This window comes from Osmerus mordax, chromosome 11 (genome assembly GCF_038355195.1).
Source record: "Osmerus mordax isolate fOsmMor3 chromosome 11, fOsmMor3.pri, whole genome shotgun sequence".
In the NCBI taxonomy this organism is placed as follows: domain Eukaryota; kingdom Metazoa; phylum Chordata; class Actinopteri; order Osmeriformes; family Osmeridae; genus Osmerus; species Osmerus mordax.
The window spans coordinates 13517703-13530181 of record NC_090060.1 but is presented as its reverse complement, the minus strand read 5'-3'; the positions used below and the strand labels follow the sequence as shown (position 1 = coordinate 13530181).

At 52.0% G+C, this 12479-nt stretch overlaps 1 protein-coding gene across 1 annotated transcript in view; it reads left to right on the top strand.

The window, feature by feature from the left end:
* robo1 (roundabout, axon guidance receptor, homolog 1 (Drosophila)) overlaps positions 1–12479 on the top strand; it is a 144908-nt gene that overhangs the window by 114480 nt on the left and 17949 nt on the right. The window contains 10 exon segments of the mRNA XM_067245739.1: positions 303–474; positions 2168–2373; positions 3813–3894; positions 4187–4355; positions 4564–4730; positions 4847–4968; positions 6792–7023; positions 7961–8082; positions 9777–9948; positions 11563–11754. Of these exon segments, the coding sequence (XP_067101840.1) occupies positions 303–474; positions 2168–2373; positions 3813–3894; positions 4187–4355; positions 4564–4730; positions 4847–4968; positions 6792–7023; positions 7961–8082; positions 9777–9948; positions 11563–11754 (1636 nt within the window).

Sequence of the window (12479 nt, the reverse complement as noted above, 5' to 3'; positions counted from 1 at the left end):
TCCTCACGGCTCTGTCCTCTCCCTCCTCTCTCCTCCTCTCTCCTCTCTCCTCCTCTCCTCACGGCTCTGTCCTCTCCCTCCTCTCTCCTCCTCTCTCCTCTCTCCTCCTCTCCTCATGGCTCTGTCCTCTCCCTCCTCTCTCCTCCTCTCTCCTCTCTCCTCCTCTCCTCACGGCTCTGTCCTCTCCCTCCTCTCTCCTCCTCTCTCGTCTCTCCTCCTCTCTCCTCTCCTCATGGCTCTGTCCTCTCCTCCTCTCTCCTCCTCTCCTCCCCTCCTCACGGCTCTGTCTTCTTCTCCTCCAGAACCTGCTGTTCTCCTACCAGCCCCCGCAACCCTCCAGCCGGGTCTCCGTGTCCCAAACTGGAGATCTGACCATCACAGACGCCGAGCGCTCAGACGTGGGCTACTACAGCTGTCAGGCCATCAACATCGCTGGCAGTGTCATTACCAAGGCCCTATTGGAGGTCACAGATGGTGAGTGCCAGCCCACACAGCCAATCACAGGGGCAAGATGATGCCTCAGGGGGCGGGAATCGAACGCTGTCGTTTTTTCTTGGCTCTACTGGATAAGGCTAAATAAACCATATGCTGTGGTAGTGAGCTGTAGACTGTTTAAAGTTATAATGTGTGTTCTGTGGTCTGTGGGGTTTGGTGTTGACTGTTCTGGGCTCGGTTAGTTTGGCCTGCTCTGTGTGCTCCCGCCAAAGGCAGACTGTCTGGAGCCTCCCTGGCTCTTGAGCCTCTATGCCAGCCTCCAGATCTGGGTCTGAAGCCTCTGAACCAGCCTGTGGGTTTGGGGCCTCTATGCCAGTCTCTAGATCTGGGTCTGAAGCCTCTAAACCAGCCTCTGGGTCTGCCTCCCTGGCCTGGATCTGGAGGGCCATTCAGCCTCTCTGCCGTCTACTGTCTTCATCAGTAGTCGCCATAAACATACCACTCGGCTGGTCTGGCCTGTTCCTGAAGTCTTTGTGGTGTGGTGTGGTGTGGTGTGGTCAGGACCCTCTCATTAGTCCTACCGTTAACACAGCTCACCCGGGCCTCATGCCAACTGTTTCCATAGAGACGCCGGCGACTATTATTTTGTCTCACTTAGATCCAGTCCTCTTTCACCAAATATCTCTCCTTCTGTTCAGCTCCTCCCACTCCCACTGTGGTTGGGCCTGCTCTCTCTCTCTCTCTCTTTTCTTTCTTTCTCTCTCTGGTTCTCTCTCTCTTTCCCCCCTCCTTCTCTCTGTGTTTCTGCCAGCCAGGCAGCCATGCAGGAGGAGATAATAATAACAGTTATTAAAGAGAGCAGGCTGCTCGCAGGCCCCCGCAGGCAGATCTGGTAATTACAGGTCACCATGGCGATGTTTTAGTAATTACACCACTACCGAAGCAGAGATGCAGTCTTCTGTGGGTAATACCACACATCTGTGTATCTCTGGGTGATGCACTCTCTGTTGTTCCATACAATGCACTAGTTTGGCCCCATTCATCTTATTTCGTCTCGTTGAGTTCTAACACGCCAGTAAATCCCTCAAGCAGGCCGCATTGGTTATCAATATTGGTATTAATAGCAGTGATAAACGCCATGCTAGGTCATCTGTGGTCGCCTGGATTCTCTCTGTAGCCATAAAGGAGAGTGAAAAGGTGATTGAGTGTTTAATGAAATGTGTTTCAGGATTCAGGAATTTTTTTTTTGTGGGGGGGGAGGGTGGATATTGTAACATCTCCATTTGAATAACATTGCTATTATGGCTATGCACCCCCTCACCCCCCCCCCCACACTTTTTTTATGTTTGATGGTGCGGGGAGGAGGGGGGAGGGGTGTTCATTTCGGTCTGGCCAGAAGACTAGAGCTAGAGGATCATTTTAATTACACCACGTTTGTTTGGCAGAGGTCAACTCCTGCTGGGGAGTGATTATAAAATTGCTCCCAGTTGTGGAAATTGGATTTCTTTCTGTTTCTCCCCTCGCCTCACATTCATCAGATACGAGCACAGCTATGTTCTGTTGTCAGCTTCTCCCCACGGTTACACCTTTAAAACCCTCCGCTTTCCCACTCCGCTCGTCTCTCCTGGTTTTATTCCTTCTCCACACCTCGTTCTCCCAGGCTCCTTCTGGTACTCAGTAAAGTAAACGTTGTACCCTCTCCTCAGAGTTGTGAACTCTCTTCTCTTCGCAGTTGTGTCGGACCGCCCACCGCCTGTGGTACGCCAGGGTCCAACCAATCAGACGGTGTCTGTGGACGGAACGGTGGTGCTGAGCTGTGTGGCCTCGGGAAGCCCCGCCCCCACCATCCTGTGGAGGAAGGATGGCGTGCTGGTCTCCACCCACGACTCCAGGGTCAAACAGCTGGACACTGGGGCGCTGCAGATCCGCTATGCCAAGGTACAAAGCACACACACAGGCCAGCCCCTTCATAGGATGTAGTGTTCTTTTTACAAAGGTAAGAAGAAGAAGAATTAACTTGAGCTGGCATGTGGAGTGATCGTATTTTCCTCGTTTAAATTTTTTCCAGTATCCATGTTTAAACTGTGTTTATTTCCATGTGTCAGAACTAGAAGCAAATGCTTATAGGGAAATAGCACTGCAGAGCAAATGAATTCACTTTGTAGTGTTAGTGTGTGTGGGCCTTTAAAGCCTTTGCAAATTGACGTCTTTATATATTTACGTTTTCAATCAAGGGCCTGTGTTAGCCCAGCTTTAGTAACTCATCATCCAGGTCAGCTTCAAAGCTGTCCAGATCCCCTCTCTCTCTCCGAGGCAGCCAGGCAGTCTCCCACCGCTCTGGTAAATAAAGCATGTGTTCTGGGCCGGGCCGGGCCCAGCCCTCACAGACCTGCCACTCAGCTGTCTGCCGTTTGAAGGGGAGGCTGTGAAGTCAGCCACACTCGGCTAAGTGTCACTCAACGCGGGGCAGACACTGTGACGGGGCGAGGATGAACACACTGCGAGAGACGGGGGGGTGGGGGGGGTTCCTCCTGATTGAGGCATAGAGGAGGGTCACAGTTCACGTCAAACCCGTTGGTAGGCATGCGGCGCGGTGACAAGGCTACGCTGCGATTGGACGGCCACAGCGAGAGCAGGCAGACGCAGGGATGTGTTTGGGCCTCGCGTCCTCAGTTCCCTCCACATTGATGTGCTTGTCATCGCTGTCTGCTAGGGTTTTAATGAAGATTATTTTGACACGAGGGGTCCTTTTCTCATTAAAGTAACTTTTAATGTTGTTATCATGATTACGTTTTCATATATTTTCTGACGGGCTGGCTGTCTTAGCTGTCAGTTTGAAACTTGTCACACCCTACCTTGAGGGCGGTTGGCTGAACACACACAGGCGCATGCATGCGCACACACGGTCTCACACGCGAACACACACAACTACACACTCACCGTCTCCAGATTGTCCCCACATCTGTTGTGCAAAGCCTTCTCTTCCCCTTCTCAGGAGGGTATGGAGGAGAACAGGGAAAGGTCTCTCATTAGTCTCCAACTCTATTCCATTTGACTGGTAGAACTGTCCCACTTGGCCCCCCAGCTGGTGGTTCCTAGTGTGCAGAGTGAAGCGTGATGGAGGGATTACCAGGAGAAGATCGCTGGCTGCTGTAGGCCTCACCAGCATGACAATGAGCACTGACGGAGGGGGGCAGAGAGAGAGGGGGGGGAGGGGGAGGGGTAAAGTAGATATGAGAGTATGGGAAAGCTTCAAAATCTTGAGTTTGAAAGGAGCTTCAATATGCTTTCTGACGGCAGACCTTCCTCACATCCTACAGACGAGTAATCCAGTAACCCTGTTCCCTTCTTCACCCCTTGTCTCTCCCCTGCCTCAGCTTGGGGACACGGGCGTGTACACCTGCATCGCCTCCACCCCCAGTGGGGAGGCCTCCTGGAAGGCCTACCTGGAGGTGCAAGGTAAGCTCCTGGGACTTATCTGAGGCAGACGGAAATACGATTGAAATTGAAGTGCTGTTCGCTCTGTAATTGCTTTTTAAGGTGGCTGGTCACAATCTTACCTTTACCCAAGAGGGCATGTGTGCTGCCGTTTGTTTGTGCGGCGGAGAGCAAGCGTGTGTGCGCGTGTGAGTGTATGTGGGAGAGAGAAACCGCGTGTGCAAGTAGAGGCGGAAACGATGCATGCCTGGCTTTGCTGATAAAGTCATACTTTCGCCTCACGCCTCTCCTCTCTCTCCGTCCTCATGTTCAGAGTTTGGCGTTCCAGTCCAGCCAGCTAGACCCACCGACCCCAACCTCATCCCCAGCGCCCCCTCCAGGCCCGAGGTCACCGATGTCACCCGCACCTCCGTCACCCTGTCCTGGAAGCCTAACCTCAACACCGGGGCCACGCCCACCTCCTACATCATCGAGGCCTTCAGGTGAGACCAGGGAGTCCGGACGAGGGAATACCTCAACCCAGTGCGACAAAATGTCTGTCCTCTCCTCCTCTCTCCTCCTTTCTTCATGGCTCTGTTCTCTCCTCCTCTCTTCTCCTCTCTGTGAAACCTGGACCCATAACCATGCCGTCCCTTCTCCCCAGAGGGGGCTATGCCGGGGCTAACCTACCCTGCTGTCTCTCCTCCCTAGCCATGCGTCAGGTAGCAGCTGGCAGACCCTGGCCGACCACGTGAAGACCGAGTCCTACGTCTTGAAGGGCTTGAAGCCCAGCGCCGTCTACCTCTTCCTGGTCAGGGCAGCCAACGCATACGGCCTCAGTGAGCCCAGCCCCATCACCGACACCATCAAAACACAAGGTGCAGTCTCGTGTCTACTACCGAGAGCCTTGGCCTGCTGCTTAGGCCAGGATGGACTTCTCCTGTCGTCATAAGTGTTCGTGTGTAATGGTTTGTGTGTGTGTGTGTCTATGTAGATATCCCCCCCACCAGCCAGGGCGTGGACCACCGTCAGATCCAGAGGGAGCTGGGTGAGGTGGTGCTCCACCTTCACAACCCCACCATCCTGTCCTCCTCCTCCATCAGGGTGCAGTGGACGGTCAGTACCCCCCCCCCCCCCCAATCCTCCTTACTCTGCCCGGCAACAGGGCCACCATATAACCACTAATAAATGACCTATGAAATGACCCAGGAGTACATGTCCGGGACCGTGTTCAGGATGTTTAGCAGTGGCAGTCCACAGTACACGGTAGATAATCACCGATGCATAGTTTGTATAGCTGGTACCTCCATGGGGAGAGGGAATGTGGCCAGCCCTGCAGCACCTAGCCAGCCACGGTCCATTTGTTTGACCACTCTGCTGCACTAATGTGCAGAGGACAGACAGACAGCGTGGATGGAGAGACTGAGAGAGAGAGAGAGAGAGAGAGAGATGAGGAGAGAGATGAAGAGAGTGACAGACTCGCAGACAGAGGGGAAGCAGCAGTCTGGAATGATGTCAAAGTTCTCTAAGTGTCCATCTGGCGTGGATCATCAGGCCAGCTGGCCACAACAGAACCAACACAAGCCCCGGCCCTCAGTGGTCAGCTAGCTACAGCCCTACCCACCACTGCAGTCCTCGGGCCCAGTTCTGGCTGCCGCCATACGACACCCAGCAGCAGTGGACAGAAACACAGCCAGTCGGTGCCCTCCCTGAGTGAAAACACTTGACTGCTGTTAAAATAATACAAGTGAGGAGGAAGAGGCAGCCAAGTGGGGCTCTCAAGGTAAAATTATTCGCAGATGTGGGGAGGAGAGGGGGAGGAGGAGGAGGAAGAGGAGAAGGATGATCGTAGAGGAGGTGGGGGCAGGGGGAGAGGAGGAAGAGGGGAGGCGGAGGAAGAAGGGAGAGGAGGAGGAGGAGGAGGAGAGCAGGGAGGAGAAAGAGATGGAGTAGTGCTACGGGGAATCGAGAGATGATAGAGGTTAAATTAGCTGATGGAGGTGGATATTACGCTCTGTTTACACTTCTTAACCACAGAGCATCATGGGAAGGAAAGTGTGATGTTGGAGGACCACTCTGTGCTCGGGTCTGAGCTGACTGAGACAGCAAGACTGACACGGCTCTGCCAGGACGGAGCACGACTGCTCAGTGGCCAGGTCCCACTGGAATTTTCCGTTGAAGAGCGAGCAGAAACGTCCTTTTACAAGTGGTGACGGAGAGCCGATGGTTGTGTCTGCACACGGTCTCTCCTGTGTTAGTGAGGTACAGTCTTCTCCATGCCAGAACCTTGGCTCTGTTGTGTTCTGTTAAAACGCTCGCACCGCTCAGCCTAATGAAGGCCACCTGAGCTGACTACAGACTTTATTGAGTGAGGATGAAGAAAATCATTAAAACCCTTTACAAGCCTGTGCTGCCTTCCTCTGGGATTGTTAGCGATAGAACTGCACTGTGCGGGATAGAACGCGCCGGGACCTTTGGGTTGATGGTTCAGAGGGATCCGTGCTTCGAAAGGTTCCATCTCGATTCTCTCCCCATCCTCACCCTTTAAGGGTGAGGATGGGGTGAGGAGGGTTGGGGAGAGTGTGGTGAGGGAGGGAGTGAGGGGAGGGGAGGGGGAGTTGTCCCACGGCCTTCTCTAACCAGCAGCAGACTCCCAGAACCCTCCAGCTGATGACCTCATCCTGCGGTCTGTCACAGATCGCTGCAGCCCCAGAGTGTCTCCACTGGCTGGTGGAGAAGAGGAATAGGGATAGAAGGACAGACACGTAGATGGATGAGTCAGCACCTCATTAGACACTGGCCCATCTGTGTCCGTGTCTCCCAGTGTACGGACGGGAGGTTTTCCACTGGTATAAACTGAGGGGAGATTTAGAAGGCCGCAAGTCGTCCCACTGTCTCCGTCCCTGGAGGCTGACCGCAGTGCTCTCTCTGGCCACTAGGTTGAGCAGCAGTCCCCTTACATCCAGGGCTTCAAGGTGATGTACCGGCCGTCTCCAGAGGGGCAGCAGAGGAGCGACTGGGCCGTGTTGGAGGTGCAGACGCCTGGGGAGGACAGCGCTGCGGTGCCCCAGCTGAGGAAGGGCGTCACCTACGAGTTCAAAGTGCGCCCCTTCTTCAACGAATTCCAGGGCACAGACAGCGACGTCAAAGTGGCCAAGACTCTGGAGGAAGGTGGGTGGATAGTGTGTGTTGTTTGATGTCAATCTTCTTCCCTGGTTCGCCTTGTTATTCCTCGACAGTGTGTCTGTCTGTGTGTGTGTGTGTGTGTGTCTGTCTGTGTGTGTCTGTCTGTCTGTGTGTGTGTGTGTGTACACAGCATGCATGCGTGAGGACAGACAGCAGCTGGTCGCGGCAGGCTCAGGGAGAAGGATCGCGCTATGTTCGGATGTGGTGTGTTTTTGCGTGCAAGGGTGGATGCTCGACTGTTTGAAATAGTCCTGTACAACCCACCCAGAGGATGACAAACCCAAACACAACACACATAAGTGCTGTGATAATTTTCGGGAGGGTGTGGTTGTGTGTGACAGAGGACATCTAACGGGGTTTGGTTGTAAACCCAGTTTTCACAGGCTTTCTAGAGAGTAATGCGGAAACGTTGGAGGTTGAACAAAGTGTGTGTGTGTGTTTGTGCAAGTGGAAGAGAGTTTGTCTATGGGGTTGTATTTCCATTTCAGGCTTCTGTAGATAATTTAGTTGCTAATTGTTTTTAAAGTTCAAACATGAAGCTACCACTCCCGTGAGCAGAAATCTGTCTGCTTTCATTACAATAAATCAGACTGCAATTAAGAATGTTGTGTTGTGTTCATAATTAATTCTCTTTAATTACAGTCATCGGGGTCACATCATCACGAAACTCAAAGGGTGTAAACACTCCAATCATAATTCCTCTCAGTTTTAGTAAACAGTCATTTTCTTTCATTTGCAGCCTTTGAATTGAACCAAGAACGATGAGTCATCTTTACCCAGACAGTACAGTCTGTCTGATTCCAACCTTGCTGCAGTTTCACATGAGAGCAGTTGAAAAGTGATGTAATCGGATATGTAGATTGTTGCTATTGGAATTGTGTGTATGAGCATGTTTTTGTGTGTGTGTATGTGTGTCCCCCAGCCCCTAGCGCCGCACCTCGTGGGGTTACCGTGACGGAGAGCGGAGACAATGGGACTGCCATCGTGGTCTCCTGGCAACCGCCTCCAGAGGAGGATCAGAATGGGGTGGTCCAGGAGTACAAGGTGAGAGCCTCCCGGAGAGACCGGAACTCTGGAGACGTCATGTATGGAGAGACTCAGCAGAGAGAGAGCAGACCCACACCCACAGAGATACAGAGCCTGTATGTGCAGACTCTGAGATGGTACACACTGGGACATGGCCCGGTCTATGGTATCTCCCCAGGTCAGCGTCTACTGTAGCCTTGTGCCCGCTGAGCACAGAGGGGAAAGAGACAATAGGCTCTGCGTGGGGTCCGGGAGGAAAATCGCTTTAAAACAGTGCCATCTGGTGGACGTTGTTATCACAGCTCTCATCAGTTAGCGCTGTTGAGAAGCAGCAATACTGATTATCTGATTGTTCTCTGATTGCTGGATCTCTGCATCAGTTTGTGAATGTCTAAATCATTGTCATACATATGTAAAATGTGTTGTGGTGGTCTTGACTCCTGACTGTTTGAACACTTGTATGTAGTTCCACTTTAAATCACTGATAAATCCAAAATTACCTTCCCATGGTTGTTGTCTAAAAACAGACAATACATTCCCTAGAGGTGCAGACTTAGGACAGATCCTATTGTACACAGAGAATAGCATGAAGAGTGCATTTCTCCATGGCTGTTAGCTGTATCCACTTTTAGCTAGTCCAGTCTTCTCTTTTGTCTGGCCCACATCCTAATAGAGCAGTTAACCTTTAGCACCTTTCTCACTGTCCTCCTCTCTCTGTCCTCATAAGTATGCTGCTCGGGTAGCTTGTGTTCAGGCTGTGCTCCTCTCTCATACCTTATGCTGTTGGAGTTCTACCATTTTAATTGGAAAGCCCCCCCCCCCTCTCTTTGACATATGGCCTCAACACTTGTTTATTTCCCATTGAGTGTGGGCTGTTGTTGGAAGGCGGTCACTCACTTTAAAACTGAAGCCACTATTCATTTTCCCTGGTAAAGGTTTTGTGCGACAGAGTTTACAGTCATTTCACGCTTGTTGAATCCAGAGCAGAAGGCTTCCTCACTCATTATAGCTTCTGCTCCCTAGTGGCACTGCTCCGGTCCCCACCACACACACACACACACACACTGCTCCCGTCCCCACCACACACACACACACACCTCGGAGGGGCTTTTCTGCACTACCACACACGATACCACGCACACGCTTTGCTAAATCCAGGAAAGCGTGTGAGTCTTGTTAACTTGCGGGCGGGGTTGAAGGGGGGGGGGGGGGGGAGGGGGGAGGGGGTTAAGGAAAGCAGTCCGCCCCAGGTTCAGGAAGTTGGGGTTAGCCAGACCCATGCTGAGGTGAATGTATGGTGCTCTTTGTGACCCAGGATTGAGTTAGCCTCGGAGGGAGCTAGCTTCCAGGCAGGGCGGCCGTCAGCTCCTGCTGTAATTGGGTTATGGGGGTGTGATTACTGCTGTGTTTTCATGGATCAGGGTACTCTCGGACATGTTATGGCTACCTCCGCTAATACAGACTGCTCTGTTTCCAGGACGGCCTGTAAACCAGCACGCCATTCGTGTATCACATCAGGGATATAATCACTTACACACTCTGGACTGATATGAGACACCAGAATCACCCACTGACTGAAGGGGCAATATATCTTGTTGTTACCTCAACCACAGGGGTTGTCATATGTCCTTCGTAACACAGGTTTTTCTGTCTTTCTACCTGTCTGTGTTTCCTTCTGCCTCGGTCTCTCCTTTTATCCCTCTCTCTCTCAGATCTGGTGTTTGGGTAATGAGAGCCGTTACCACGTGAACCGTACAGTGGATGGTTCTACGTTCTCCGCGCTGATCCCTGGCCTGGCCCCCGGGGTGCGCTACAGCGTGGAGGTAGCCGCCAGCACCTCCGCCGGCCCGGGGGTCAAGAGCGAGGTCACCTACTTCCAGATAGGTGAGTACAGACGACCTTTGACCTCCTCCTTCTACCGAACAAAAAGAGGTAGAGGTGAAAATGAAAATGCATGAAACCATAGAATGTGGTAGAGAGAGTGAGAGAGAGTGAGAGAGAAAGGGGGAGAGAGAGAAAACTTTGTCAGCCTTGATGTGTTTAACCTGTGTGGCAAAGTGTGTCAGGATGGGCATTAGCTGTGACTGATACGATTTCTCTCAGTGGAGGAGTTTGTGTGTTGCTTGTTGCTGTGTTCCAAGACTAGTGGTGGAACAATGTGCCGAGGGGACCAAGGCTGTGCTCAAATGCATTTGTCACACTCTGGGCCGCTATGCGTCATCCCTGCACAGATACCTGTAAAGTCCCTGAGGCCTGCTTAGCCACGCTCACACTTCTACCTACTCTCCTCCTCTCTTCCTCTCCTCCTCTCCTACTTACCTCCTTTCCTACTCTCCTCTCCCACTTTACTCATCTCCTCCTCTCATCAAAAAAAGGCATGAAGTCCTCAGAAAGACAGAGGAGGGGTGACAGACTCCCAGACTGGAGAAGAGAGAGAGTTAAAGAACCCGGGTGCTTTGTGTTTGCCCCTGGCTAAGAGAAATATCGAAAGATAAAAGAGGGTGCGACATGAAACAAGTAGAGAGAGAGAAAGAGAGAGAGAGAGAGAGAGAGAGAGAGAGAGAGAGAGAGAGAGAGAGAGAGAGAGAAAGAGAGAGAGAGAGAGAGAGAAAGAGAGAGAGAGAGAGAGGGAGAGAGAGAGAGTGAATATGCTTCCTAGCAGGGGAGCACAACTGAGTTGTTTCATGTGCAATGCAAGAGAGGCGAAAACAGAGAGAATTGATCAGGGCAACAACAAAGAGATATCAGTCGACCAGAGAGGTTAGTTTCCAGTGCCTTTCACAGAAGATAGTAATACTAACAGCTTGGAGACATCCGAACTACGCACAGATGGGCTATGGTCTGCTAATTATCCTGATGCTATTCTGTTCCTGTATGATATCATGATCTATGAATATGGACAGCGTTTTTGTTGTCGCATGTACTGGGCTAATCTTGTCTCTCCTGGGGAGAGACGCAGCAGTGTTTCATGAAGGTGTTTCCTGGTTCACCAAGCCTGTGTAGCCACCAGGGTCTGTCTGGTGCTTCTTTTGTCTGCTCACCTGCCATTGTTGACTGGGATTTTCTGTGAAAGCTTTGTGAATAATAGAGAGAGACAGGCCCGTATCCCGGCCCTGCCTCATACTCACCTGCAGAGATGAAAGAAAGCTTTTGTGTGTCAGAAGAAAAGAGAGTGTTCATATTTATGCCCTCTCCAGACTTCTCCTTGCTCTCTCTACCCTCCTGCCTTAAAAATCTATATTTTTCCCCCCGGTTTCGTAATTTTCCATTCGTTTTGAAGTTTGATGTTATGAATAATCTTCTTCTTTTTTTTTTCTCTCTCATCTCTAAACTTTTCCTTTTTCATAACCTGACTTTCTTCTCCTTCCTTGCCCTCTGACGCTCCCAAATGTTTCCTTTCATCTTCTGTCTAATCTCTTGCTCCTCCCTCCCCCCCTCCCTCCCTCCCTCCCTCCCTCCCTCCCCCCTCCCTCCCCCCTCCCTCCCTCCCCTCTGCAGATGCGCTGGGCCGTATGACGGACCAGGAGAACCCGCTGTCCCAGAAGATCTCAGACGTGGTCAAGCAGCCGGCCTTCATCGCCGGGATCGGGGCGGCCTGCTGGATCATACTCATGGTGTTCAGCATCTGGCTCTACCGCCACCGCAAGAAGAGGAGCGGCCTGAGCAGCAGCTACGCCGGCATACGCAAGGGTCAGTACGCTGCCCGGGAGAGCGACCTCTGCTACTCCCCAAGCTGTGAGCCGGTAGACAGGCAGGCAGGCTCGGTTCTGGTGGGCATCTGGGATGTTTGTGTAGATGCAGTGAGCCCCCTGTGAGGAGGGGGTGTGTGGTGGATCCCAGCTTCTCCCTGCATGAGGACCTCTCCAGGCTAGTGGGCCCCGCTCTCATCTGCGACGTGTAAGGATGGGGTTTCATCATCCCTCCTCAGTCGGAGGACGGGGGAGGTTTGCCTTGAAGTGCTGCTGCTCAACCTCCTCCTCGGAGTCGCAGCAAGATGGCGTCCTGTCCTCCTCCCTTCCCCTCGCCCTCCTCCCAGCCTGAGTGACTAGTGGTCTGTTTGAAGTGTGTGTTGTGGTTACTTATTACAGTGTGGAAAGACATCTGGCCTCAAAACGTTGTTTATAAATGGTAAACAGACTCTTCACATGCTTGAAGCGCTGTTATGGTTAATGGAGACATATTTCATCAGAAAGACTTCAGTTTGTTATACCTGTGTGTGTGTGTGTGTGTGTGTGTGTGTGTGTGTGTGTGTGTGTGTGTGTGTGTGTGTGTGTGTGTGTGTGTGTGTGTGTGTAAGCACAATGCTTACTCTGTCTTTATACTGTCCACAGCATGACTCGCGGTGATCTTATGAGATCTGACAAAGTTCCTGGCGTGCCCAAACTCTGCCCACAGTAGTCAAGAGTATAAAGGTA